This window comes from Callorhinus ursinus, unplaced genomic scaffold (assembly GCF_003265705.2).
Source record: "Callorhinus ursinus isolate GAN/ISIS: 27379988/994484 unplaced genomic scaffold, GSC_fseal_2.0 scaffold24, whole genome shotgun sequence".
Lineage (NCBI taxonomy): Eukaryota > Metazoa > Chordata > Mammalia > Carnivora > Otariidae > Callorhinus > Callorhinus ursinus.
In genome coordinates, this window is record NW_027397086.1 from 1,342,805 (window position 1) to 1,370,348 (window position 27,544).

Consider the following 27,544-nt stretch of genomic DNA (forward strand, 5'->3'; position numbering starts at 1 on the left):
GCAGACCTTACACTACATTTAGACTGGTGCATCTAAAAAGCAGTCCTTACTATACCTGCACCCAAATCTCAGTTTCTAAATAGCAGTCTCCAATAAAAGAAACCAGGAACCCTTGGGGAAGTGCCGGATTCCAAGGCAGTGGCAGGGAAAACATAAGGTGAGCCTAGAGCATGCTGTAATACTAGAAGGTGATGAAGTGCTTTAAAAAAAAAAAAAAAAAAGGCACAGGAACAAACAAAAAATTGGTCCCTATGGCTAAAATTGGAATAACCTGGATAACAAAATAATCCCATCATGATATAACCCAGGAATAAAATAAAGATCCATAAGCCCATGCTGATATAAATAACTGAATAAATAAATGGGAGAGAAGAGATAGCTCTCTTTTCGCAGCAGAATCCCAATAAATAGCAGAAGGAATGAGGGAAATAGAAAATCACCATTAGAACCTCATGGTAATCATTGCCACAGGCAAGACCCACCAACAGATGCTAAGCCTAGCAGGTGAAAGTTCTTTAAGCAGAAACAATACTTGGATAGTCTCGGAAGTACCTCCTTCAGCATACTTTCCAAGTACAAAGGGAAGGACAGTAAGTTTACAGTGGGAACCCTAGCAGACACCCCCCGTAGCCAGGTGATCAAGATTAACATCAGTAGTGACACCTGAGGATGTCACCTGCCCCCGTGCGATGCCCGCTCATCTGTGGTTTCCCTGCAAGGACACATAAACTCCATCACACCAAGAGAAAACCTCAGGGGCACGAGGCTGGCTCAGTGGGTGAGGTGTGTGACTATCGATCTCAGGTTGTGGGTTCAAGACCCATGCTGGGTGTAGAGATTGCTTTTAAAAATTTTGAGAAAAAACCTTAGACAAGTCTATCAGAGGAGCATTCTTCGAAACATTTTGATGTCTTCATTTCGTACAGTGAGCATTTCCATTTGGTTTTCTTGCTTTCTTTTTTTGAAAATTTTACTTTTAAGGCATCTCTACCCCCTACGTGGGGCTCGAACTCCCAACCCTGAGATCAAGAGTCACATGCTCTACTGACTGAGCCAGCCCAGTGCACCCCCTTCCCATTTGTTTCTTTTAAAGTCTACAGTTTTTCCCTGTATCTTTTCTGTTGTTATGCACATTATTCCATGTGCTTTCTTTTCAAACGGTTCTTAAACTTTTCATTTGAAAGGAATTTCAGACTCAGAGAAAAGTTGCAAGGGTGGCACAAATGAGCACCGTTTCCTGGCGTATTTTCCCACCATAGAATCCTGCTCAGGATGGCGTGCTGCATTTAGTTGCTCTGTCTTTACTTTTGTAGACTTCCTTTTAAACTCTTTCCAAATCGGCATCTCCTCGCTAATTCTCCAGACATGATCAGGCCCGTTTGCCACATCAGTTGACTACTCCAGACATGGCAGATTTCACCTTCAGCAGGAGTTATCTTTTCAAGGCTCCCTGCCTACGCCCTAGGGTTTGCCCTGGGGTGCGCCCTGGGATGCAAGACAGTTTTGCATCTGTCTCTATGGATCCTTACGGAAGTCACCAGCTGTGGGGCACATTATGTGAGTTTCCCCGCTTGGGGCTTCTGCTCCTTGTGGGTGGCCCACATGCAATACACACTGGGGGTTCCACCTTCTTAGGGATGACTCTACCTAGAGCCATCGGTATCGTGGTTGGCTCAGGTTCGCCAAAGGGCAGTCCCTTTCAGGCTCCAGCTGTCTGCAGAGAGCCAGTGGCTTTGACTTCCACAAGGCTGGTCCTGGTCCCTTCAAGGGCCTGCATATCATATTTCCCTTTCTTGTTTTGGAACAGAGAGATTATGCACTTCTTGGTGTTGGGAGGGTGTGCATGAGTGTGGATATGGGTGTGCTGACTTCCTACTAGCTCAGCTATCTTGACTAGAAGGCTGGGACCAGCCATGTGATCTCTCTGCTCCTCAATTTCCCCATCAGGAAAATGGGATAATAAGGGGACCCATATCATAGGTCTGTTGTGAGGCTTCACTGTTAATTTAAGGTACGGAACCAAACCTTGTTTATCGTCCCACTGTCTAGCCAGAGCCCTATCAGACCAGAAAGCCAACACTGGAATACAAACCCACTGCTTTCCCTGGGGGAGGGGAGATGGATGATTTTCGTTTTATTTGTGTGTGTGTGCATTTTCTGCAATGAGTATGGGTTAATTCAATGATTAGGAAGATGGCAGTAAATGCTACTTAACACATTGACATTCGGGGCGCCTGGGTGGCTCAGTCGGTTAAGCAGCCTGCTCTTGATTTCGGCTCAGGTCATGATCTCAGGGTCCTGGGACAGAGCTCTGTGCTCCGAACGCGGAGTCTACTTGAGGATTCTCCCTCTCCCTCTGCCCCTCCCCCAGCTCGTGCTTGTTCTCTCAAATAAATGAATCTTAAAAAAAAAAAAAAAATGACACTTGGTCAGCTCTTCAAGTGCTGAGTACCAGCCTGTGTTCAATAAAAGCTTAAAGGCGTACCTGGAATGAACGACACTTTTGCAAGTGATTGGGGCTGGTGCAGGGGTGGGGAAGGAGGGCAGCCTTGGAAGGCAGGGGGTGAGAGATGGTGAGGACAGGAGCAGAGGACCCCAGAGGGTTGTCACTGTTCACTTTACCAATCCTGCCTCGCTTGCTTATGAGAAACCCAGCGGCTGCTCAGCCTGTGCCCCACTCAGCAACAACAAATGTTGACCACGCGGAGCGGAGGCTCAGCCTAGCAAAGCCAGCAGGGGCCTGCCCTCATGGGGCTTCTGCTCTCCAGACAAGCATCAAGCAGGAGATTGCAGAATCCATGGCTTAACTGCAGCTGTGCCTGGGGCCTCCCAGGAGAAATGCCCAGACCACCGAGGACCTAGACTGGCCTCGCCCAGTCCAGCTGGGGAGGGATGCTGGGAAGACTCAGCCCTCCAAAGGGTAGGATGGGACAGTGGGGAGGCAGGGTCCAGGCCTGGGGCTTGGTGGGAGTCTGTGAGAGTCAGATAAGAAGTGGTTGGGGAGGGGCGCCTGGGTGGCTCAGTCGTTAAGCGTCTGCCTTCGTCTAGGGTCATGATCCCAGGGTCCTGGGATCGAGCCCCGCATCGGGCTCCCTGCTCCACGGGGAGCCTGCTTCTCCCTCTCCCACTCCCCTTGCTTGTGTTCCCTCTCTCGCTGTCTCTCAAAGAAAGAAAGAAAGAAAGAAAGAAAGAAAGAAAGAAAGAAAGAAAGAAAGAAAGAAAGAAGGAAAGAAAGAAGAAAAGAAAGAAAAAGAAAGAAGGGGTTGGGGACTGGCTGGTTAACAGGTTTGCTATCTCTGAGAACTGGTGAGCCTTGGAAGGGCAGTCTCTCCCCGGGGAGCCCGGAAGGCCCCAGATGCCAGAGCATCAAACAAACAAATAAATAAATAAAAGTGAGTTAATAAAATTGGGCCTATGAGGAATGGATGCCAAAGAGACACATACAGAATGGAAGAGAACACAGAACAGGTGCCTTCTCTGGGCCAGGCCCTGCATCAACCCCGTGGTGGGCTTTCTAGCATAAAAGCAGCTTATCAAAGCCCCACTCTTTTGGGCTGAGTTGCCCAATCTGGCCCTAGCCCGGGACGCCCAAACCACCCCACCCGCAGACCCTAACAAAGGCATGAGCCCCTGGTCCTGCCTCTCTGTCTGCACTCTGCCTTGACCTCTCTTGTGTGGCCCCTCAAGGCCGGACCTGTGCGTATAAAAAGTCATAGCAGGGGTGCCTGGGTGGCTCAGTCGTTAAGCATCTGCCTTCGGCTCAGGTCATGATCCCAGGATCCCGGGATCGAGCCCCGCATGGGGCTCCCTGCTCCGTGGGAAGCCTGCTTCTCCCTCTCCCCTTGCTTGTGTTCTCTCTTGCTGTCTCTCTCTGTCAAATAAATAAATAAAATCTTAAAAACAAGTAAACAAAAAGTCATAGCATTGCCCCATTTGGGAAGAAAGGAAATGCAGAGGAATCACATAACTGCCAGAGGTCACTCAGCAGAGGCAAGGGTTGACCACTCAGCCCGGAGCCTGGCTCCTGACCCCGCCCCGCTCACTGTGAGCAGAAGGGTCCTCCCGGTTTTAAGCTCCTGCCTAAGTTCCTCTCATGTCCCTTCATCAGCTTCAGTCTGTCCAGGTCACAGAGCTCAGGAGGTCCCAGGCCCCTTGCACCCCTGCGCCCCCATCAGCAGAAGCTGCCTGTAACCTCTCCTGAGATGGGTTAGTGCTTCTGAAGTTACATAAACAGCGACTTTGCCTGCTGTCTGCATGTTACTGTAGTCTCTCTGGCTTCATACCTCATCAAATATTCATGCGGGGCTCACAGTGCATTAGGAGCTCCACCCGCAAAGAGTCTTGATGCCTTGGGGGAAATACACAATTTGAATCCATCAGCATTTGCCTTCTCTGTGCCAGGCACCGGGGGTTCAGGGGTACCCAGCAGACTCGGTCTCGGCTTCCTTGGCTCACAGCCTGCCTAATGCTGGAGTCAAAAGTCATCGCTGTCACCACCACGTGCTGGGGAGGTTGGGTGACACTTGCTGCAGGGCAGTGGGGAACCTCTGAAGGCGGGGGTGGGGGGGGCACCAGCGGCACGATCAGGGGAATGTTAGGAAATTCCGAGGGCCCCCGGGGAGCACAGGCTGCAGGGGGCTGACTTGCCGGCCCTGGCGCTACCCTTGCCCCAACTCCCCCAGCCCCGCTGTCTCCGGGGTGGGATCATCCCCGACGCCCCCAGGCACCGGAGGCTCGGACGGAGGGAACTTCCGCGGTCACTGCCTCTGCTGGAGAGGCCGCCCGGCGTCTGGAGACTCCTGCGGCCAGCTGCGCCGCTGAGTGGCTTCCGTCCTTTGCAGCAACCCCGCAGCACCCGGGGCTGCGGGAAACCCAGCCGCAGGTGAGTCGGCCCGCCCCACGCAGGCGCAGCGCCCTCCGTCGCCTCGGACTACAACTCCCGCCGCGCCCCGCGCGCTCCCACCGCCTCTCCCCGGCCACGCCGCGCGCCTCCCGGAAGTGGGGCCCCGGGGAAGCGTCTCCGACCTTCGCGCGGGGGTGGGAGGGCCGGCTGGTTCGGGGAGGCGGCGGGAGCTAGGGCCCCGATGCCCGCCGGCAGAGCCTGGGATGGCTTCGGCTGGAGGCGGCGACTGCGAGGGCGCGGCGCCGGAGGCGGACCGTCCTCACCAGCGGCCCTTCCTGATCGGGGTGAGCGGCGGCACCGCGAGCGGGAAGGTAAGGGGCTGGGCGGCCCGGCGGGGGCCTGCGTGCCACCTCGACCCCGGCCCCCTGGGACTCGGGGCGGAGCGATCCGGCCACCAGCCGGGGACGAGACCCCGGGCTCCTGGCTGCCGAGGCGTCCCCTCCAGGGCGGACGCGGAGGGGCGAGGGGCTGCGGCCGTGGTGGAGCAGGCCGGGGCCGGGGTGCAGGCAGGGCGAGGGGCCCTTGCCCTCGGGCTCCCCCCAGCCTGCCCGCTGGCCTCGTTCCCCCGGGCCCCCGGGTGCGTGCTGCCCCTCTCGGTGCCCCGCGGCGCTCCCCGAAGGCCAGCCTCACGTGTCGCTGGTCTGCCGGGCGTCCCCTGGGGGCTGGTGGGTCAGTGTCTCCGGGGGCCAGCTCCGTGGCAGGGGGCGCAGGTGCAGGCGGGAGTCCTGTTTGTGTATTCGCAGTCCACCGTGTGTGAGAAGATCATGGAGCTGCTGGGCCAGAACGAAGTGGACCACCGGCAGCGGAAGCTGGTCATCCTGAGTCAGGACAGGTTCTACAAGGTCCTGACCCCAGAACAGAAGGCCAAGGCACTGAAGGGACAGTACAATTTCGACCACCCAGGTGCAGCTGAAGACCCTGAGGGGGGTGAGGGAGGAGGACAGACAAGGGGACTGGCTCCGGGGTTGGCCGCCGATGCAGAGAGACCCCAGTGGTTCCATGACATTTCTGAGGTAGCCTGAGCCGGAGCGGGCTGTGTGATTAAGTCAGAAAGAACTTTGCCTCCTTCTCTGTGCCCCGAGTGGCACTGCAGGAGCTGCTGGCTCCCTCAGTTGGAGCCAGGCAGGAAGTCTTTGCTGCGGAGCAGCCCTGGGGACCACTGCTCTGCCAGGACTGTGCTCATGGAGAAACCCCCCCACCTTCCTGCTGTTTGGGGTCCCCACCTGCCCTGGGGCAAAGTCCTTGGGAGGCTAGCAGGGGAAGCAGTGGGTAAAGAAGAGGGCCGTGTCGGGTCTGGTCTGGTCAGGGGGCGGGTGCAAATGGGGTAGACAGGTGAGGGGGAGGAGCCAGCCTGCCCTTGCCTCTGCTGCTAGCAGGTTCCCCCCTGTGGCTGGCTCCCGCGTGGGAAGGAGGGGACATGTGGGAAGAAGGCCTGAGGAGCATCGGTCGGTGGTTATTTCCCAGAAATAGAAGCAGATGCCTAACCCACCTATGTCCCAGTGCTGGCCGATCAGGAAATCCCTGGGGCCAGACTTCTGTGTGGGACAGCGGTCTGCAACTGTAAACTGTAGGGGTGGCCCCTAGTCCACATGTTCCTGGGTGGAGCTGTGGCTGCCCACCCCCAAGGCAAAGGAAGTTCACTCCCATCCCCAGCACGAGGACACCTGGATGGTCTTGCCTTCTGTTCCATCCCTGCAGATGCTTTTGATAACGATTTGATGCACAGGACTCTGAAAAACATCGTGGAGGGCAAAACTGTTGAGGTCCCAACCTATGATTTTGTGACCCATTCAAGGTGAGCGAGGTGGAGCTTCCTGGGAGAGGGGCCGTGTGCGGGGGGGCCAGCTAGCGTGTGCCCTGCAGCAGCCTGGCCCTGCTGGTGTCTGGGCACACCCCTGTCCCCTGCCGTGATCTGTCCCCCTCCACGCGGTCTGCCCCTGGGGACCGGAGCCGACTGTGCCCCGGGCTCCCAGATCCCGTAGCTCCAGCGGGGCCCGTCTCCTGGTCTCGCCTCCTAGGTTAGCAGAGACCACGGTAGTCTACCCCGCAGACGTCGTTCTGTTCGAGGGCATCCTGGTGTTCTATAGCCAGGAGGTCCGGGACATGTTCCACCTGCGCCTCTTCGTGGACACGGACTCCGACGTCAGGCTGTCGAGAAGAGGTAAGGCGGACGCAGGCCTCTCTCTGCCCCTGGCCGAGGGCGCCCGCGAGTCCTCACCACCCTGCTCCTCCCGCCTCAGTTCTCCGGGACGTGCACCGCGGGAGGGACCTGGAGCAGATCCTGACCCAGTACACTACCTTCGTCAAACCAGCCTTCGAGGAGTTCTGCCTGCCGGTACCCCTTTGGCTTACTCGGGGACCTCCTTTTCTCCCTTTTCAAGAGGACTCTTGGCACCCTGTTCCATGAGAGCTGAACCGTGGGGCAGTGGGGTCTGATTTCTGAACAGAGAAGTTAGCTCCTCATACCCCCTCATAGGGACTCGTTCTCCGCTCTAGAAGCATTGTCCGTGCATATCCCTTCCTCTGCCTGGAAAAGCCCCTCGGCCTCCATGTCCACGCAGCTCCCCTCCTCCCTGCTTCAGGCCTTTCCCCACGCCACCTGCGTGGCCCGCCCAGGGTCACCCCGAGGACCCTCTGCTCCTGGCCCACCTGTTTTCCGTTCTCCAGGGCGCCTCTGGCTGGCTGAGCTCGCTGCGCCTTGCTTGCCCCCTCGGAATGGGGAGCTGCACGGGGGCAGGGGCTCGTGTCTGTCCCCGGCCCACACGGGCGCGGCGGCGCAGGCGCTTGCTGAACCCCCCTCCCCCCCCCCCCCACGCCACCTGTTCCTCCAGGCTGCCCTTGGCTGGCGCTCGGGGGCCTGCGGCCGGGTGTCTTGCCCTCCACTTTCCAGCTCTTACAGGATAGGACTTACAGGTGGTTTGAAAGGGAAACTTAACATGTTGCTTCTTAAAAGTAAAATACAGCACAAAGGAAATGGAGCCAGGATCCCCGCTTCCATTGAGTAGACACATGCGTGCGGTTTGCTGCAGTTGCAAGAGAACGTCTTTTATTTTACTCATGTTCTCTGAAGTGTCTGGAAAGTGACGAGAAAAGTAAATTGATAATCGTACTCTCTCTGTTACTCATGGAAAGAAAGACATCTGGCAGAGCAGGTGGTTTACGGTAAAACTCTGGACACCCAGTCCCACCGGGTGACCCTGTGTGGAGGCTGCACCCCAGCACTGTCCGTGAACTTCCTGATCCCTTTATGCGCAGCCACACACCGAGTCCGGCCAAGGCGACCGTGTTCCTCCCTCGTCCCTGAAGTACGACCTTCCTCAGCTCTCCTGCCCCTCACCAACCCCTCTTCTGCACCCCACCAGCGAGCACCCCCTGTGAAGCTGGCCTGGGCGTCTTGTGCTCATGGCTTCCGTGGGTCCCCACTGCGTGCAGACAACAGCTGCCCCAGGATCTGGCCCATGTCCACACGCCCGCCGCACGGACTGGTCCGCGGGGTCTGTCCCTCAGCTCAGACCACTTCCTTTTCCGCTCCTCCCGCTTGGCCTGATTTAGGCGTGTCCTCCTCAGCAACGTCTGGCTGGGGTCCCCCCCTCGGTGGCCCTGTTCCTCCTGGTATCTCTGTCCCTGCCCTTACCTGGCAGCGCCAGGCGGGGGCAAGAGGTGCAGAGGGCCTTGCCCGCGCCGTCCAGGGAGTATGCCACAACCCGGCCTGCTCCCTGCTCCGGGCTTCCAGCAGAAAGGTTCCTAGTTCCGGGGGAAGAGGGTCACATGTGGCGACGGATGCCGCAGGTCACTTGGCTCAGCGAAGTGTTAGCACAGAGAACTGTTCCCACAGTGGCCTTCCCAGGAAAGCGCAAGCGCATTTCGGAGACGCCGGGGGAGAAACGTGTGTCTTCTGGCTGCCTCAGCTTCTCCTGCCTCTCGCACCTGCCTAACACCTGAGTCCCGGCCCGCTGTCTGCCACCACACCGGCCCCTGCCACCCCCAGGGCTGCTGTCCTGCCGTGGAGTCTCGTGTCCAACAACCAGAAGTCCCGGCGGGGGGTGGGGAGCAGATCATCTGAGATCCTGCTTTTTGCCTTGCAGACCAAGAAGTATGCGGACGTGATAATCCCTCGAGGGGTCGACAACATGGGTAAGAACCAGGCCTGTCGCTGCCCCGACTCCTCAGCCTCCCTCCCGGGGCCCCGGAGCAGACCCTGCCCTGTCCTGGCGGTTACACTGAGTGATGAGGGTCTGCCGTCTGCGTCGGCTCGTGGCGCAGGTCCAAAGACTATTTTAAAAACGTTTAACACGTTGGATAACTTAAACGGATCCCCTCCTGTTTGTCAGTTATGTCAGTAAGGCCGGAGAAAGAGACTGATACAGGGCTCGCTCGTTAGCAGGAAGTGTTTTCCCCAGGCTGGGCCGTTTTCCCGCGTGCCTTCCCTGCCCCGCGGTGTTCTGTCTGCCGAGGCCCGGCAGCGCCGGGAAGCCTCCGCGGGAAGGCCTGCGTTCCCGGCCCCGAGCCGCTGCGGGGCGGCGCGGCCCAGGGAGCCGGCAGCAGATGGAGGCGTCGAGGGGGGACCAGATGGGCTGAGTGCGCGCTGTCTTTGCCACAGTGGCCATCAACCTGATTGTGCAGCACATCCAGGACATCCTGAGCGGCGACCTTTGCAAATGGCACCGAGGGTCCAATGGGCGGAGCTACAAGAGGACATTTCCTGAGCCGGGAAACCGTCCCGGGGTGCTGACCTCTGGCAAGCGATCGCACTTGGAGTCCAGCAGCAGACCCCACTGAGGAGCGGGGTGCTCAGCCTCCTGGGCAGGACCCCCGACAGACCGTGTTCAGGGTCGGGCCCAGAGACGCCCACCCGCCCCTATAAACGCCACCGCTGCTTCCTCTGGGCACCCTACAGTACGGACGGGATGGGACGGGGGTCACTGCACCTGTTACGCCCAACCGGATGTTGGCACACCCTCCCGACGTCTGTACCTGCTTGGTCACGTTAGAGGGTTAGAAGTCTAAGTTGCTGAGAAATGACCCAGAACGTGTGGTGAGCCAGTCACGTCTTTCGGGAACGCGGAGCACGCGGCCTGGGTGTGGTGGCTGTCCCAGGTGTGCTTGACAGGAACCCACAGCGAGAGCGACTCGCCCTAGGACGACCCAGTTCCCACACATGTGTGACTGAAACAGGTTTGAGGAGAGCGTGTCCCCCTTCTGTGCGTTACACGTGCGAATGTTTCGTTATTTATTCTCCCGTGTGAGTCGTGACCCAGTAAGCGAGTTTCGTGCCCCGCCAGTGGGTGCGATCCAGCGCGGCACACCCGGATGGAGGGAGCCGCAGAGAGCTCTCCTTCCTCCTGGGCTGTGCGCCCGGGAAGGAGCCCCCGCAGCGAGCCTTTCCTTAACCAGCAGCGAACACAGGCGGCGGCACCTGCTTACCCAGGCCGAGCCCGGCTCCGCGGCTGCGGTGGGAGGCAGGCTGGCGCGCGCCGTGTCCCCAGCGGCCCTGCTCGGGAGCCCCTGGGCCCCGGGCACCGTGTGGACAGGGCACGGCGTCCAACGCCGGCCAGTCTCCTTGCGCACACCCAGCGTCCCCAGCTGCACGCACGATGCCTGCAGCGGGTGTCCTGGTTTGTCTTCCCTCCCACGAGGCACGGTTTGTGTCCAAGTGACGCTTTCCCCTTGCCGCCGGCCGAGCTGCACGGGCACCTGCCGTCTCCTGCTGTCGGGCCCCGAGTGTAGTTACACAGATGGGACCTCACGGGCGCGTGGCCGCGTCTGATGGCTGTGTGACAGTCTCGTCAGCTTACTGTGCCCTTTGGAGGTTCAATAAATAACACCAAATACCAGTGCCAACGTGTCCGTGTTTAATTGTACGCAGAGGGCAGATTCGGGACGGGGGTACGTGGGGGTGACACGAGTCTCAACCTGCTGGTGCTGCTGGCTCGTCTTGCCCCCACCGCGTCGGCAGCGGCGAGGGGCCCCAGGGTCTTCGCTGCAGTGACCAGAATCAAGGGCCTGTCATTCGGTAGCTTGTTTGGTGCTGATGTGATGGCAGGCCGGTTCCTCGAGGCCTCACGGGACCGTGGCTGAGACGGCTGTGGCTCAGCAGGTCAGCGGGTGCTCGGGCGCGGGGGCCGGGGCCCGGGCCGCTTCGTCCCTAACTCACCCCCATCGCTGCCCGCTCTGCTCCTGCTCTTTCCCCATCGCGAGGCCTGCCCTAGCCGCTCAGCATGCCCTAGTTCGGGGGCCCTTGGGCGCCAGGGGACACCCAGGGCATGTCCTCTATTGCCTGGAAAACACAAACTTGGCTCAAACTGCTTGTCAGCGACTGTCTGAAGAAAAAGCAGAGCAGGCTGGCCGATCGGCCAAGCTTCAAGCTACTCTGTCACGGACAAACACGGTTCAAGATGACCGCTCTTCCTGCCCTGATCCCGGCCCAGACGTTCACTGTGTGTGTCCTGTTAGTGTTTTCGGATCAAGATGTCCCAGCTGTCTTTCCAGCGAAGGGCCTTGAGTTCGCTGGGCGACAGTGACTTGTCCCCGTAGGTGAGCGGGCGCAGCGTGTTGAACACGTGACAGGCGCAGGAGTACCAGGCCACGACCAGGCCGCTGAAGAGGCTCCTCAGGAGCGGGGACCTGCGGAGACCGGAGCACAGGCACGGGGGACGTGGCTCTTCCTCGCCGTCATGAGCACATGGCCCCCTCGCACCCTGGCCCAGGCGCCGGACGGGACCCCTCGTGCATCTTCCAGACTCTCCCATCTATGCTCCGGCGCCAGGGCAGCATCCCCACACCCAGCGTGATGGGACCACAGCCCTTCTGAGAGGCTGTGCGGCTCCCGACCCCTCCCAAAATAACCAAGCCCACACCCTCTGGTCCCGCTTCCAGAGCTCACTCCGGTTCATCTCCGCGGCACAGCGCACGACCCGGCCTACACCACTGGCTGTTCTGGAGCCAGAAGCGTCCTTCCCTGTCTCCCACACCCACGCCTCTCCCGGGGCGCCCCGTTGACCCCTCGCATGGCACACCGAAGTCCTCACAACAGCCCCGGACCCGGAGCCCACAGGGTGTGGCTGCGCAGGCCCCGTACCTGCACAGGCGGTCCCCGAGGTGCTCCAAGACCGCCGGGAGCAGGAGGATCTGGAAGGCGAGCGCAGGGAGGTAGTGGTAGAGGAAGAGCGTCTTCTCCATCATGAAGAACGGGACGTAGTTCACCGCCCAGCCGCCGGCGCACAGAGCCCCGGCCAGCGCCCAGCGCAGCCAGGAATCTGGGGGGGGGGGGGGCGCCCTGAGCCAGCGCTGCTGACCCAGGCCTCGCTTGTAAGGCTCTCCCCCAGTCCCACGAGCTGCTTTCCTCATCTTTAAGGAACACACGCTCTCCCTTTGCCCCACCGCCCGACCTGTCCCGTGAAATCTGGAGAAAGAACGATGTCCTAAGAACCTCCTGTAGCCTCCTGCGGGGTCCTCACCATCCCGACCCTCTGAGCCATACCAGCGCCCCCCGGGGGCCCCAGCTCCTCCTCCGGGATCAGCAGCAAGTGAGCCGGCCTCCTCGGAGCCCGAGCTGTGAGGGACCGTATGGGGCCCCCACCCTGCCCACTGGGGCAGGGTCAGCAGGAAGAGCAGGACAGTGCCACGCTGCTGAAGCCTTCAGGGCCTCACCCTGCCCTGGGTCTGTATTCCTTGTCTGTTTCAAGGTGGTCCGCAGTGATTTCTGTTATGCAAACCACCAGCACCAGCGTAACTCAGTGCCTGCTGGCCACTCTGTGCCACCCAGCCACCCCGTGCTCACGTCCCGGGGTGAGGGCTTTTCCTGCCTGGTGCCTGCATTTCCCTGGACAAGCATCTAACCCAATGTGGGAACTCAACGGCAAGACTTCGTCTCTAGGGAGACAAAAAATAGATTTAAGCTTGCTCCCAGCAGAAACAAGGAGGTCGCCTTAAGGCAGAGGTTCCTGGTGAGGCCAGGCTGTGGCCGGAAGCACCGCGAGCCCTCGTCAGAAGCTGCACTAACCCTCAGGGAGGTCATGGATACCCCTTCGCCGTCTAAGCAAGTACCACAGGAAGAGCAGAGCATAGACCAGCGTGGCGAGGCCGGCCGAGGCCCAGATCACGGCGTTCCCAAGCAGGTGGATCTGAGCCTGTGAGGGCACAGGGAGACCCCGTCAGCCACCGGCCGCGTGCCTGCCCGCCTGCAGCCCAAACGGGCTGGAACCCAGCCCACCGCTCTGGGTAAAGGGCTGAGTAGGGTCCTTGATTCTATAAACGGAAACGCAACCGGGAGAGGCCGACGTTCTCGCTTTAACAACAGCTGCCCACTGCGGGTGAACCTCTCCCCTCACATCTGACGCGCGTACTGGCCCCGTGCTGCCCAATCTCATCGGGAAGGGCCCGGACCAAGCTAGGCCTGGGTAGGAGGCGGCGGCTGCTGTTCACGCCAGAGAAGTCTCAAGCAAGCGCTCCGCCTGCCGCCCGCACGAGTGCCCGCTCACACTGGTCCTGGGGTGCAGCCAGTAGGCGATGCTGGTGTCCAGGGTGACCCAGTCCAGCGGCGAGGAGCTGTACTTGTGCTCCGAGTCGTCGCTCCTCACCGTCAGCATCCTCCACTGCAAGAAGACCAGAGGCTGGAGTCGAGCACACAGCCAGACGCCGTCCTCGCTCAGGGGCCTGAGGGGCTGGGGTGTCCCCTTCACATTCATCTGGACCATGCAGCACAGGCGGGGGCAGAGACCCCCACCCCCCAGGGCCCCTGTCCCCCCGTCTGCGGGGGCAAGGGATTGAACTTGGTGCTAAGGACGCTTTTAGATTCGGGACCCCGAGTTTCCGGTTCCGACCTCTCTAGGGCTCCATCACGTTGACCTTGGCGCACTTCTGACCTGACCTGAGGGGCTCCAAACGTATTCTGGCCATGTGGCAAGGCTACACTGCCTGGTTCCTGACCACTCCTGCCCGCAAAGCCACAGGCCCGGGGCCGACCGTGTGGCGTCGACCACTCAGAGCAGACAGAGAGGAACGTCCCCTGCTCAGCCAGGTCCCAGTTAAAGGCTGACGAGGGGAAGGGAACTGCTCTCTGGCGGGAAGTCAGCGCCCCCAGGCAGAGCCATGCCGCCCCCGCCGGTCACCTGCAGCTCCAGGAACCTGGCCATGAAGCTCAGGTTTCTGCTGACGTCCATCTGTGCGGGTGAGTGCAGCTCGAGCTCCCTCTCCTTCTGCTCCTGGCCTGACAGGACACATGGACCCAAGGGAACATGCGCAGGTCAGGGGGCTCACCACAGAAGCCGTCAGCTTGGAGAAACGCCCACGTCCCACTTTTCAAACAACCCACAGTGTCGTTGTCATCATCACTCCATCTGGCTTTCCCCACCAGACGCGATTAGCCCCGGTCAAATCCCGATCTTTCCACTCAAGAAAGCTCAGCTTGCACCGCCTCTGGGCGGAACCTCAGAGCACAGCTGGCCCGTCTAGGGCTCGGCTCAGCAGAGCGCGTGGCACGTCCAGTCCCCGCGTGAACCAAGAGCCTGCGGCTCGTGGAAGTGGCAGCGACGGAAGCCAGGGGCCCGACTCACTTTTGCCGTACCGGTGTTCCTCCACGTTCCACACCATGCTCTCGTGGTAGCCGCGGGACAGCTTCTCCCCAACGACCTCCAGCTGCCGGAACCCCCAGTCCGGGAGGTGGGCCCCACTCAGCTAGCGAAACCGGTGGGGGGGGGAGAGACGGGGCGTGACGCGGAGGCCCGGGGCCCCGGCTCACCCGCACCGCCCCCGGCCCCTGGTCCCTCTGTCTGCAGCCGGCAAGAGCGGCAGCCGGTCCCCCATGGGCCCACCACGTCAGGATCCAGTCTGAGAAGCTGGAGCCCTCACCCTTCCGTGTGAGGGAAACACGGCACAGGCTTTCGCCAGGCGTCCTGCCCACGAAGAGCCCGCTGAGCCCGGAGGGTCCGGTAAACCGATGTCGTGAGCCCCCAGCCAGGACGGGCAAGCCAAACACGGCGCCCCTTTACCTTCAGGACCGCAGAGGTGTTCACGTGCACCAGACGAACCTCTGATAAGATGGTCTTCCAAACCTCCGTGTCGGATTCTCGGTTTACGATGTCCTGTTAAAAGCAGGTCTTATCGATGATCTCGTTCTATCCCCAATTTCCTGACATGTCAAGTGAGGACCGGTCACCAAACAACGACACTGTCTGAAACCAGGGGCCGAGCTCCGGGGAGTTAACAGGATGGCGCCCCTGACCTTGTTCCTGACACCCACGCAGCAAGCTGCTGGCTGGGCCGGGGGAGCACACCACCCTCCTTCGGAGTCGGGAGGCCTCCGCACTCGGCCTTCTCTCTCTGGCAAACGCAGAGATGGTCCAGGCGAGGGTTACAGAAGGTCCCCGGGAGGCGTCCTGGGCGGCCCGGCTGATGCTGGGTAACGGAAACACTAACATCGTGAGCGCACTTGGCCTTGTCCTATCTTATCGCAGCCCCGCGATGACCCGTGAGGGCGTGTGGCTGCTGGTGGGAGCCAGGAGACCCAAGGCTCCGGGGGAGCGGGGAGGAGGCGGGGCCCACAGGTACAGCCTGCGTCAGCCATCCTCCCTCCTTGTTCCGTGAGCTGCGGTCCCTGGAAATGTGGGCGTGTGGGGGTGAAGGTGCCGCCGGCGGGGATGGAGCAGGACAAAGATCAGCAAGCCGTCAGGGTGGCAGAAGGGCAGCGGCGGGGGGGGGGGGGGGGGGGGGGTCTTGGGGGTTCCACCGGGAGAGCTCCTGGGGACGGGGCCTGGGTGGAGAGCACTCCCACCCCGCGGCAACAGTGAGGAGAGGAGGGAGCAGCAGAAGCACCGAGGCGGGAGGTGGGGGGTCGCTGCCGCACATGCGCGCGCACACACGCACACGCACACACACACACACACACACACACACACACACACGAAGGCAGTCTTGCAGCCCCTGGCTCTGTGGGGAGGGCCTGCCGGTGGCACTACACTGAGCACGCCTGCGAGACCAGAACTGGCGGGGGGAACTGGTGCTCCGGGGCAGCCCGGAGAGACCCCAGCCGGGGCGTTAGTATGCCCAGCAGACTGAAGCTCTATTTGCACACGTCCTTCAACTCACAACGGCGCAAGGGCCCAGAACACAACTCTCTTCCTGCCACCTTTCCCTGTACGCCGCGTGCAGCCCCGGAGAGGGACTTTGGGGGGGCAGCATGTGCCCACTGATGCTCAGAGGCCTGGCTGCCTCAGGAGAGGGCACCTGCAAGGAACTGCCACCCCGGCCGGAGCCCCAGCCGTCCCCAGGGAAGCCCCGTGACCAGGGTGTTCATTCACGCCAGGCGAGGGTCAAGGACAGGGCTCCTGTGGTGGAGGGAGGGTGGCCGGGGCCCTGCCCCTGTCATTCCGTGACCTGGTCTCGAGGCTGCAGAGGCCGCCAAGTCCGAGGAAAGCTTCACCTGGCGGCCCCGAGAGCCAGACGGCAGCACGGAACACCGACCAACTGCTCCGCAAGCTCGTCCCTCCTGCAGAGGAAGTCTCCGTCCCCCACGAAAACATCTCAGGCTTTTTTTAGGACTAAAAATCACTAATTTTACATCTGAGTCACAGTTATTCTAAAGAGCGGTTTTGAATGTCCCGTGTCAGAAAGGACGCATTCCTGGTGGCCATCGAGGGGTTCCCGCCAGGGACTCACCAGTCTCCAGAGGTTCTGGGAGGGCATGGAGATGTTGTAGTCGACGTAGCAGGAGACCTCCTGCGAGTGGGGGCTCAGGGGCGCAGCCACATCGTGCCTGGAAAACCAAACAGTCCAGTGGAGGGAGTTCCTCACCCTGCCGATCACTACGCCTTGAAGGGAAAAAAGCCACTTTCAGAAACAAAGCCTGAGCAGCCTGCAGGAGCACCCGGGCCCCGAGGTGCGCCAGCTGAGGGCGTGCGGATAAACGAGACACTCGACGGCAGCCGCTCCCCAGGGATCACACCTCTGGGGAAAAGTCCACATGATGTGGGGTCTGACGGCCGGCAGTCCACGCTGTGTGGGCATCGCCACTCCGCCACGGACAGCAAAGCCGGTCTCAGGGAGGTGCTCGCTGTCCCGGGAGCAGGACGACGCACCCTGGGCCTTGGAAATGGCGGGACCAGGAATGCTGTCGGGGGACAAAGTGCCCTCGGGGACGGCGACCTCAAACGTCCAGAAACACCCACCTCCCTCCTTCGCGCAGTTGTCACGCTTTATCCTACTTTGTGCCGGGTGCTCTGGGGTAGCTGGAGACAGTCCTCACACCCCGGAAAAGGCAGACCTTCACATGCATGGACAAGAGTGCCAGGCTGTGGGGCGCTACCAATAAAACCAAGACAGCAGGGAGCACCTGGGAAAGGCTTTGAGGAGGCGACATTTCAGCTGACACGTGACTACAGCGAGTGGGCCACTGGGGGACGTGAGTCCAACACCACTCCAGGCAGACGGAGCAGGTGTAAAGGCCCTAAGGGCGCTGCACGCGGTTGTCTGGGGACAGCGGGGAGGCCAGGGGGGACCGCAGTGAAGCTCACGAGGGGTCACCAGGGGCACGATCCCGAGGGACTGGGAGAAGTGGGGATGTTATTCTGAGTGTGACGGCCACACGGTGGGAGTTGCTGGAGGGCTTCTGGCCAAGAAGTGAGACCAGGCCCGTAGACGGTGTGTGCTCACAGGGCGCCGCTGTCGGTGGGGGGTGGGCAGGGAGGCAGGAGGGCGGGGCACCAGCCCTAACAGCACAGGGGTCAGGCCTGGACTGGGTCATGGCAGGAGCAGAAGGAAGAGAGAGAAGCAGCCAGGGTGGCGGCTGAGCAAACGGCTCTTTGCAGGGGGAAGCAGGCCAGAGGCCAGGAGGAGCCTGCAGTGTGGCTTTTGGGGGGAAGCAGGGACTCAAGGCACAATTTGGGAGGCATGAGGAGCCACGAGATGACCCAAGAAGCTGGGTGGAGGTAGGAAGAGAGGAGGCTGGGCACATCAGTTTGCAGAGACTGCTCAGGTCAAGTCAGATAAGGGCCGAGCACCGACACACACGGACCCTTCAGGACCCTACATAGCTGGGATTTCAATCCTTCTTGAATTCACACGCACTTTAAGCCATTTAACTTTATGGAAGAGCCCGCACTTCATTCTGTGTGGGAAGCCCTCCCATGCTCTCCCTAACTTGTCTTTCAAAGCTCCCCCCGCCCACAACCTCTCGCTGCGGGGTCCGGGGTGGCACCGGGGTTGCGGGCTACCCCGCTAAGGCTCCGTTTCCCTTCCCCCCGCTCCCTGTGCTGCTGTCACTGGGCCCCTCCCAACACCAAGCACAGGCTATGGCATGGGTCCACCCCGAGGGAGCCAGAGCCAGCCGTGGGGGCAGTTGGGCGGGCTTTGATCGGGACAGAGCACCCCCGGCGGACACCCCGAGAGGAGCACAGAGGGCCGAGGGCGTGCACTCACGTGTTGAGGAAGCGGGTGGTCATGCCGTGCACCAGCTGCACCACGTCCCCGTGCCGCACGGGCCTCGGGGGGTTACTCACCACCAGCTGATGCCTGCCGAGACAGAGGGCCGGCCGGCTGGACACGGGGCCTCCTGGGTCTACGCACGCACACCAAGGGCCCAGCAGGGTGGTGGCGAGCGTGGGGGGGCAGCCAGGCCTGGGCCGCCGCCTCACGCGGCCGCGCAAGTAGCAAACCCAGCAGCTGACCGCGGTCGCGCCACGGTGGGTACAGGGAAGTCGACACGCCCGGGACGGGAGGATGGTGGTCAAGGCAGCCTCCCAGAGCTGACATTCAGGTTTTAAGGAGGAGCCAGCTGGGTAGGATCGGTCCAGCCTGGTGACAGCACAGAGCGGGTGCTGTGAGCGGCCGGCCAGGCGTGGGGCGGGGAGGAGGCTGGGAGCTGGGAGGCCACCGCCAGGGGTCGGGACGGCACTGGAGGGGCAACGGAGGCCAGGAAGGGTTTCAGCACGACCGTGACCTGCCATGAGGGACATTTTAAAAGACACGCAGAGCTGCAGAAACCGGAGCGGGAGGAGAGCGCTGGGGAGGCGGCAGGGGGTAGAGATGGAGGCCAGGATGGTTCGAGACCTCCTTTGCAGGTGGAGGCCACAGATGGGCTGCCGGACCGGACGGGAGAGGGGGACAAGGGAGTCCTCCGTCCGTGAGGCCTGAGCAAGGGACTGCCTCAGGGGGTGCAGGGAGCGCTGGTAGAGTTTGTGGAGCCCCCCGGGCGAGATACTGGTGGGCAGTTCCCTGAGGAAGCGTCCAACCCCCTGCCCGCGGGCTCATCAGCACGGAGCTGCTCTCGAAGCTCCGAGGGAGGAAGCGTCCACGGAGAGGGGGCCACACGGCCAGCCCCACTCTGGAGTCCCAGGACCCGCACGCACCTCCCGGGATCCTTCACGATCCACCAGTTGTTGACGTCTTTGAAGGGGTAACAGGTCACCTGCTGCTGGTGCGAGCTGCCTCGCCCATTCTCGTATCTGCGTGAAGGAACCAACACAACAACGCGTTCTCTCGAGGTTCCTGCAAACACCACCTGGCAAGGTGTCCGGGTGAAAACAAGGTGCAAGTGTGGGTCTCAGAGGCGCTGGAGGACGCGCCCAGCGTGCGAGTGGTGCAGCAGACGTGGGAGAGCCCGGGCTCTCTGCTCCCCAAGACCCCCTGTTTCATACACAGAAATGCCAAGATCCGTTGATAATCAGAATCTGAGAGCTCCATGGCTTTCTCAGAAATTTCACTTACAGCGAAAGCTGGTGACAGCAAAAATGTGAAAAAAAACAAACATGTTACGACCTTCGAGTTACAACGGTCGCTTTCCTTACATCATGGGGTAGGTGCTCTGGTGGGAATGAAGCCAGCAGGGCACGGGTTTGCCAAAGACGTTCTTCAGAGTGACCTGGGAGCCGTAGGCCACCTCCAGGGGCTGGCCCTGCGTGATCCGAGCTAGCCCTCCCTAAGACAAAAGCAAAAGGTGGCACATGAGGAACCGAGCCTCTTGACAGCCACACCTCCATGGGGGGGGGGTGTGTATTCGGGGTGGTGGCGGTCATTATCATGTCACAGAACTGGCTATGAGAACATAGGACCTGCTCCTCACGGGTTACGTCATGTAACCCTAACACAGGGGACTCGACGCTGCCTCCGGGGCCAGGCACTCTCCTGTCCTTCCACACACCCCCTCACTTAGCTGCCCCACGCATCTTCTGAGAAAGGCAACTCTGTACATTTGAAAGGTGACTCTCTCAAATAAGTAAATAAATCTTTAAAGAAAAAAGAACGGGGCACCAGGGTGGCTCAGTGGGTTAAGTGTTCGACTCTTGGGTTTCGGCTCAGGTCATGATCTCAGGGTCCTGGGATCGCGCCTTGCGATGGGCTCTGCACTCAGCAAGAAGTCTGCTGGAGCTTCTCCCTCTCCCTCTGCCCCTGCTCTAAAAAATAAATCTTTTTTTTTTTTTAAAGACTTTATTTATTTGACAGAGAGAGACACAGCGAGAGAGAAAGCACAAGCAAGGGGGGCAGAGGCAGAGGGAGAAGCAGGCCTCCCGCCGAGCAGGGAGCCCGATGCGGGGCTCGATCCCAGGATCCTGGCATCATGACCTGAGCCGAAGGCAGACATTTAACCGACTGAGCCACCCAGGTGCCCCTCAAATAAATAAATCTTTAAAAAATAAAGAAAAAAGGGGTGAGAAAACTAGCACTTGGATGAGCTAAGAAATCTGCCCAAACCTGCATGCCTGGCTGTCAGCAGAGCCAGCACTCAAGAACGGGTCCCATCTGACTCTCCTGCCCTCACCACCCCAATCGGTACGTTTTACATTCTCTGCAAAGTCAGTAGGAATGAATGCCAGACGAGAGCTTGTCCTGTGATGCGTGTGCACCTGTCCCGAGTCTGTAGGACTTCACCATGTCCTCAGGCAGGTCACACTGAAGAGCTGATCCCTTTGCCTATTTCCACACCATCTGCACATGCAGAATTTCTTTAAAAATACTAACGCAGATTCTTTACGTCTCGAGCTGGTTTCCCCCTAACACTTGACAGTGTTTACATAAGAAAACTCTTGAGTCTAGGGACGCCTGGGTGGCTCAGCTGGTTAAGCCTCTGCCTTTGGCTGAGGTCATGATCTCAGGGTCCTGGGATCGAGTCCCGTATCGGCTCCTTGCTCAGCGGGGAGTCTGCTTCTCCCTCTCCCTCTGCCACTCCCCCTGCTTGTGCTCTGTCTCTCTCTCAAATAAATAAACAAAATCTTAAAAAGAGAAGAAAAGAAAAGAAAACCCTGAGTCTAGCCTTGTCTCCTCTCTGAGGCGGCCGTGGCGCCCCTCCTTACCTCCAGGCTGGCTTGGAAAGCACTGGACATGATCTGATCGTGGGGCCCGGAGCGGTAGACCAGAATCAAGTGGACGTAGAAGAACAGCAAGTACATGAGGGCCGGGATGACCAGCAGCGCTGCCGCTCGGGCAAGCAGGTGACAGAGCACACGGACCTGCCGCCAGATGGACAGGTCACGTCCCGCCGCTCGGGAAGGTGCACCTGCTCTAGACAGGCAGGCCCCGAGGAGGTGGCCAGCGGAGCTCTGGGCTCCCCGCGGCCACTGGCGGGAGGCTCACGAAGGCCCGTCTTCTGGAGGAGCCTTTCTCCCCACTCATCTCACACCGACCTCCTCCCACCCCGGGGACGGCCACTCGCCCCCGCTCCACGGCGGCACCTACGTGTGACAGAGTCCGGTCTCCGATCAGGTGCCAGGCATGGACGCTGGCGACGGTGAGCACCAGCAGGTACGTGCAAACACCCACGTATTTGACACTGAAAAGACCCGAGGAGAAATCGTTACAACGAGGCACAGAACAAGGAGGATGCCAAGGCTGTCTGAGCCCTGTGGACCAGACTCACCCCACAGCGCAGGAGCAGGCCACTCCCGTCAGCGTCAGCCAAAACCACCAGCTCAGAGAGAAGGGCCTGGGGTCAAAGCAGAAAAGCAAAGCTGGGAACGGTTCACGAAACATCACCCAAGAAGGCACACTCCTCAGACCTCTCGGGGTCGGCTGGCAATCCCGAGCTTCAAGACGAGAAAAATGAACCGTCTGCCAAATCTCAGTCCTGGCAGAATTTTTTTCTTTTTGGCCAGAACATTTTCCAAGTTAGTTTAAATTACATAAAAATGAGGGGCGCCTGGGTGGCTCAGTTGGTTAAGCGTCTGCCTTCGGCTCAGGTCATGATCCCAGGGTCCTGGGATTGAGTCCCGCATCGGGCTCCCTGCTCCGTGGGGAGCCTGCTTCTCCCTCTGCCTCTGCCCCTTCCCCTGCTCATGTGCTCTCTTGCTCACTCTGCCCTCGCTCTCTCTCTCTCTCAAATAAATCTTAAAAAAAATGTTTTTTAATTATATAAAAATGAGAACGTATTTGTGAAGTCAGGAGCCAAGGGCCAGTCTAAATGATGAAAGACAGTCCACAAGCAGCTTCCCCAAATGAAAAGGCATCAGACCTTCTCAGGTCAACAAACCACCCAGATTCTTCTTTCTCATTAACTAGGAAGGACATGTCCCCTTCTGCATACCTCTGTTTTTGGGAGTTGGAGAACTTCAGGTAGGACAGCACGGCCAACAAATTAAAAAATATTAACACTGACTCCAAAAGCATGAGCCTTGACTGAGTGATGAGCGCATTCTCTGTTAGAAAGAGGATACGTACGTCAGCTGTCAGGGAGCAGGGGCAAATGTAAGGAGATGGGAGCACCCACAGAAAGGACACCCTCTAAATGCCACAAAACGTGGCCAGGGGAAGTTCAGGATTGGGTGGCTGGAAGGGGATGGGCTCCAGAACGGTGAAAGCGAGTTCTTAGGTGTGAATCACGCCTAGCAAGACCCGTGTGACCCTGGGCAAGTCACCGAACCTTTCTGGGTCTTTATCTTTCTCATTGGCAGAAGGAATACCAATTCTGTGGCACGTGGATGTATTCAGCTGCACAAGTCTGACCACACGGTCCCGCCACCCCACACCCTGGGAAGAGGACGACTGACTCCCAGAGTTAAATCTGGACAAAGTGGGCATACTTCCTTCCATCCTGGGAGTAGGAGACCCTGCAGGGGGCACATCTACTAAATGCATGAGCTCTCCTGGGCTGCACACTGGGACATATCCAAGGCCCACGCTGGGTTCTTCCCTGCGTGACACCAAAGCAGGTGGAGGCCTGGGTCTCACCGATAAGCATCAGCAGAGCGGCCCCCGTGGCGGCGCAATGAGAAAAGCCGAGCTCCAGCAGGATCTGGTAGGCCATGGGCACCAGAAGGGCCCCGGTGAGGGCCGGCAGCAGGCGCAAAGACCACACGGGCACGTTGCTGCTGTATTCTGGAAAAGCAACCACAGCAGAGCTGAGCACACAGTGCACGCACCATCTTCCTGCACTGCAGGTGTGTTTTCAAACACAGTGTCATGTTCACAGACCCTAAAATGCAAGTTTGCAAAACTGGGGACCACGTCAGGGACGGAGTGTGTGCGCTGCAGATAAAAGCTTTGACATTGGCCATGCGCAGTCAAAGCCTAGCTCTCATCAAGCGCAGAAACAATGCCTAATGATTCTGAAAGTAGTTAGTGCTTTACTTATTTATAAATCTACCCCATCTTTTCCCAAAAACATTTGAGGCACAGACAAAACTTACATGTACAAACGATAACTGCGATCAGACACCAAGTACAGACTGTGTTATGTGTACTCAAAACCAAGGACAAAATAAGGACTATGACTCAGCGCTAAGATGTCTACCAGACCTTTCAAGAGCCTTCCACTTGTACCGAATTTATCATGCCCTGGACAAATTAATAAACCACGTTGTTAATCCCTATGAAAGCCGATCCCTCTCCATCCTAACATGTGCAATGTCACAAGGTTCGTGAAAATAACCTTTTACCTGCTCCGATTCTGTTCCACAAAAAGTTACCATCGAATCCTCCTAAATAACCTGAAATAGAAGACGAGTCAGTAACTATCCCGCGCAGCAAAGAGTTGGGGGAGTGCCAAACGGTAGCAGCAATAGGGAACCAATGATAATCAGACATGGTTTCTGCCCTCAAGATATTTCACTTACGAGTTTTATTATTTTTTAAATAAATTGCCACAATTCTATTTATTTATTTACTTATTTAGGTGTTGTAAATAAGCTTTATTTATTAATTTATTTTTAAGTAATCTTTACGCCCAACATGGGGCTTGAACTCACAACCCCGAGGATCAAGAGTCGTGCTCCGCCAACTGAGCCAGCGAGACACCCCTCACTTACAAGTTTTAAAGGGCTACTTCTCTTACTAATGAATCCTACCTCCTAAGGCCAGCAGCATGTGGCCAAATGGTGGTCCACTGCCATCCAGAAAGAAGATCCGCTTCATGTAGAAAGAGATGTACTGCCCATAATATACTTCATCAAAACTGGAAAGCAAACCCGCATGATATTCAACTAGAAATTTTCACCAAACACAGGTATCAGGGTAAACGTATACCTGTTTCCAAACAAGGTGAGAGAGTGCTCAGCCTTGGTCAGGGCTTCTGCCGAAACTGTACCGCATCCCCAAATATTAAGACAGGTGCACAGCATCATCCATCCACAAGGACAGGAGGGAAAACTCACCAAGAACAGCCATACACTCAGGATGTTTGCCCAACACAGACTCTATTTACCCTCCCCAGTTTCATTTAGGGACGTGCTAGCAGGCAGCCTACTGAGAGGCCTCACAGACCTGAGGCTACATCTGTGACTAAGGGTCAGAATCACACCTGGTAACCAGGTGCAGGGCTAACAGGGAGATGTGCAGAAACCAACGGCAACATATGTTTTCAGACAATCAGGGTCATTCAAGGATCCTGTCAATACTGCTGTCAATTTCTTAGGCGTGATAACGTTAATTCAGTTTTATTTTTAAGAGTTCTCATCTTTCAGAAACATACCAAATTACTTAAACATGCTGCTTATTATGACTTGCCCCCCCAAAAATCCACTGAAGTTGAGTGATGAATACACTGGTTGGGGAGGGGGTCATTAAACTATTCTCCCTACTTTTGTGTACGTTTAATGTGTTCCACAGTGAAAAGTTAAACTTTTTTGTTCTTTTTTGAACACACGTATTAACCAGATAGTGAACAGCCCTGTAATACCACCAGCAGTCATCTCTCCTTAGAACAAAGAACGCACTCAAAGGTCAATGGCGACTCACTTCCAAATCCATCAATCCTCCACCCTCCACCCTTGATTTTAAGTGGTTACCTACAGCTGCTACCTGGTTCAGGGGCCAGATTTCACCTGCTAGAGAACTACAGGGCAAGATGTGATAGGTGGACTCAGCATGTGCTGTCCTGGGGGACAAACTGGCCTCTCCTCTGCCCAAAACACCCATCACCGAGTTCCACTCTCTCACTTCTGCTGTTCAGAAGGGCACTTTCTGTCACCAACACGTGAACAAATTACAATTCTTTCCGATTCGCCCTGAGTGGGGTTGTATGGCTTACACCACAGCCCTTGGATAGGCAAGCTGCCACAGGCGGCTCAGTAAGGCCACTGCAGTCAGAACCACAACATTCAAATTGATGTCAGCCTTCACCACCACAGGGCGCTTCAAAAATCCCAACATCTCGTAGAGCAGCAGGTCCTTGAGGATGCCCTGGAGAAGAAGGGAAGAGATGGCATCAATAAATAAGCAGCAACCCCCCGGCTCTCAGGTGCACCACGAAGAACTGTGCGTTAGGGGGTCGTTGAGAGAGAGCCAGGAGGACACCAGGAGGCAACTAAGGTGAGAATTCGGGGACCTCAGGAATGAATATTCACTCACTCAACAAGTCACTCCACGAACACCAGCTGAGCACTTCCCAGAGAGGAGCTGCTTATTAGGGAAGAGCGCGGACCTCGCCAACCTCGCCCTTCTGGGCTTCAGAAGGCTCCTCATCTGCCGCTAGTGCCACCCCACCCGCCCGTCCCCGCCGCAGCCCATCCCCTAGGCGCCCCCTTTCTCACCCTGAGGGTGCATCTGTACCCAGGCGCCCCCGTTTCCTCCCCGAGGCGTCAGCCTCCCTTGAGCTCCACTTGTCTTAAGGCTGCATCTACGCTAAGCGCCCCTTCTCGCACCAAAGCTGCACCTGGCCTTTGACGGGCCTCTTCTCGGCAGAGACCTCATGGGCCCTGGGAGGCCCCCACTCCTCTTCCAGAAATTCTCTTTCTCCCTCAGCCTGCGCCCCCTCCTCTCCCAAGGCTGCACCTGCCGGGGCTCCCCTCTCTCCCCGGGCGCACCTGCCCTCGGCCCCGCCCCCTGTCGGGCCGGACGCCGACGCCCCCGCCCCAGCTCGTCCGCAAGCCGCGCACGCGCGTCCCGCGCAGACTCCCCGGGATCTCAGCTGGGCGTTCGTGCCTGGCGCCCCAAACGTACTCTCGTTTCGTCGAGTTCCCGCAGAGGTGCTCCCCGCGTCCTGCCCTGCCTCGGACCCGCCGGCGGGGGTGCGGGGGGCGGCGACGGTTAGGGGTTCTCGTCGCGCGCGGGGGCGAGACCGCTCGGCACTCGGCGCCGCCCACGCACCGCCTGCTCGACGCTCGACTCGCCGTGCCTACGGAACCCTTCGCGGGAGCGGCGCGCGTGCGCCCTCGGCCAGAGCACCGCGCGTGCGCCGCAAGGGCTCTCAGGGTCTGGAGCGGCGCGGAGACCCTCCTCTGTAGTAACGTGCTTGACGGCTTTAGTAGTCCAGGAACGCCGTGCCCACTGAACGCTCCGGTGTCTTAAAAAAAAAAAAAAAAAAAAAAAGACAATCGGGCCTTAACCCTGTGCATCTCAGTGCGGTCCGGCGAGCACCTCGCGTGCGGGTGTCTGCCATTAGCCCGCGGGTGCGCACGTGCGCCGGGAGGGCGGGCAGGGTCAGTGCTGCCGCCCCTTTGGCGGGCCTCTTCTCGGCAGAGACCTCATGGACCCTGAGAGGCCCCCACTCCTCTTCCAGGCATTCCCTTTCTCCCTCAGGCTGCACCCCCTTCTCTCCCAAGGCTGCACCTGCCGGGGCGCCCCTCTCTTCCCGGGCGCACCTGCCCTCGGCCCCGCCCCCTGTCGGGCCGGACGCCCACGCCCCCGCCCCCGCCCCAGCTTGTCCGCAAGTCGCGCACGCGCGTCCCGCGCAGACTCCCCGGGGTCTCATCATCCCCGGCCTCCGGCCTCCCCGGCCGCCGCTCTCCCGCCCCGCCTCCCCTGGGGCTCCCGCGCCCCCCGCCTCCGCTCCCCCGCACCCCCGGCGTCCCCGCCCACCGCTCCCCAGGGTCCCTTGGGCCCCTGCACTCCCCCGCCGCCACTCTTCCCGGGCCTCCCCGCGGGGCCTGTCCGAGCCTGCCCTGCAGGAGACACAGCGCCCTTGGCCCGGAGAACGGCGGGGCGGGACGACGGGAACGCCACCCTTCTTTCCAGTCTCCCACTTCCTGGTCCTTTCGTGTACGTGTGTGTTCATCTCATGGATGGGTACTGCAGGGTTAAGAACTACAATTACGGTTCTTCACTGTGCAAGATTTTTTTTTTTTTTGCCCCGCGAACGTTGGTCAACCCAGCGTTAGAAGGCACCGGTTAAAAATGTAGGGTTACTTCTTTCTGACTTACCCATGCCTCGCTCAAGGCTGTGGAGAAGGGAGCGAGCGGGGGCTCATCCCGCCTGAGGCTGGGGGCTCCCTGGGCCCCGGG

At 59.1% G+C, this 27,544-nt stretch overlaps 2 protein-coding genes across 12 annotated transcripts; one reads left to right on the plus strand and one right to left on the minus strand.

The window, feature by feature from the left end:
• Positions 1 to 4,993: 4,993 nt before the first annotated feature.
• UCK1 (uridine-cytidine kinase 1) lies at positions 4,994 to 10,737 on the plus strand. 3 transcript variants are annotated; one of them, XM_025888263.2, is made up of 7 exons: positions 4,994 to 5,214; positions 5,647 to 5,806; positions 6,602 to 6,698; positions 6,922 to 7,064; positions 7,144 to 7,238; positions 8,989 to 9,037; positions 9,504 to 10,737. In XM_025888263.2, the coding sequence occupies exons 1-7, from the start codon at positions 5,107 to 5,109 to the stop codon at positions 9,680 to 9,682; spliced, it is 831 nt and encodes a 276-aa protein (XP_025744048.1). In that variant the 5' UTR covers positions 4,994 to 5,106; the 3' UTR covers positions 9,683 to 10,737. The 3 variants fall into 3 exon arrangements, with proteins under 3 accessions (XP_025744048.1, XP_025744049.1, XP_073761695.1); XM_025888264.2 differs by having other exon boundaries at positions 4,994 to 5,187; XM_073905594.1 differs by lacking the exon at positions 7,144 to 7,238.
• On the minus strand, positions 10,733 to 27,544 carry POMT1 (protein O-mannosyltransferase 1). Of its 9 annotated transcripts, none has more exons than XM_073905590.1 (22): positions 27,464 to 27,544; positions 26,264 to 26,606; positions 25,353 to 25,504; positions 24,172 to 24,278; positions 23,764 to 23,814; positions 23,057 to 23,203; positions 22,413 to 22,524; positions 21,750 to 21,815; positions 21,569 to 21,662; positions 21,187 to 21,342; positions 19,684 to 19,814; positions 19,246 to 19,341; positions 18,317 to 18,409; positions 16,845 to 16,984; positions 16,559 to 16,710; positions 14,893 to 14,985; positions 14,458 to 14,578; positions 14,014 to 14,111; positions 13,384 to 13,497; positions 12,906 to 13,032; positions 11,982 to 12,159; positions 10,733 to 11,527 (listed from the first exon to the last, which is right to left on the minus strand). In XM_073905590.1, the coding sequence occupies exons 3-22, from the start codon at positions 25,472 to 25,474 to the stop codon at positions 11,353 to 11,355; spliced, it is 2,373 nt and encodes a 790-aa protein (XP_073761691.1). In that variant the 5' UTR covers positions 25,475 to 25,504; positions 26,264 to 26,606; positions 27,464 to 27,544; the 3' UTR covers positions 10,733 to 11,352. The 9 variants fall into 9 exon arrangements, 8 of the variants coding, with proteins under 8 accessions (XP_073761691.1, XP_073761690.1, XP_073761692.1 ...); XM_073905589.1 differs by lacking the exon at positions 27,464 to 27,544 and adding an exon at positions 26,905 to 27,040; XM_073905591.1 differs by lacking the exons at positions 26,264 to 26,606; positions 27,464 to 27,544 and adding exons at positions 25,673 to 25,720; positions 25,977 to 26,081.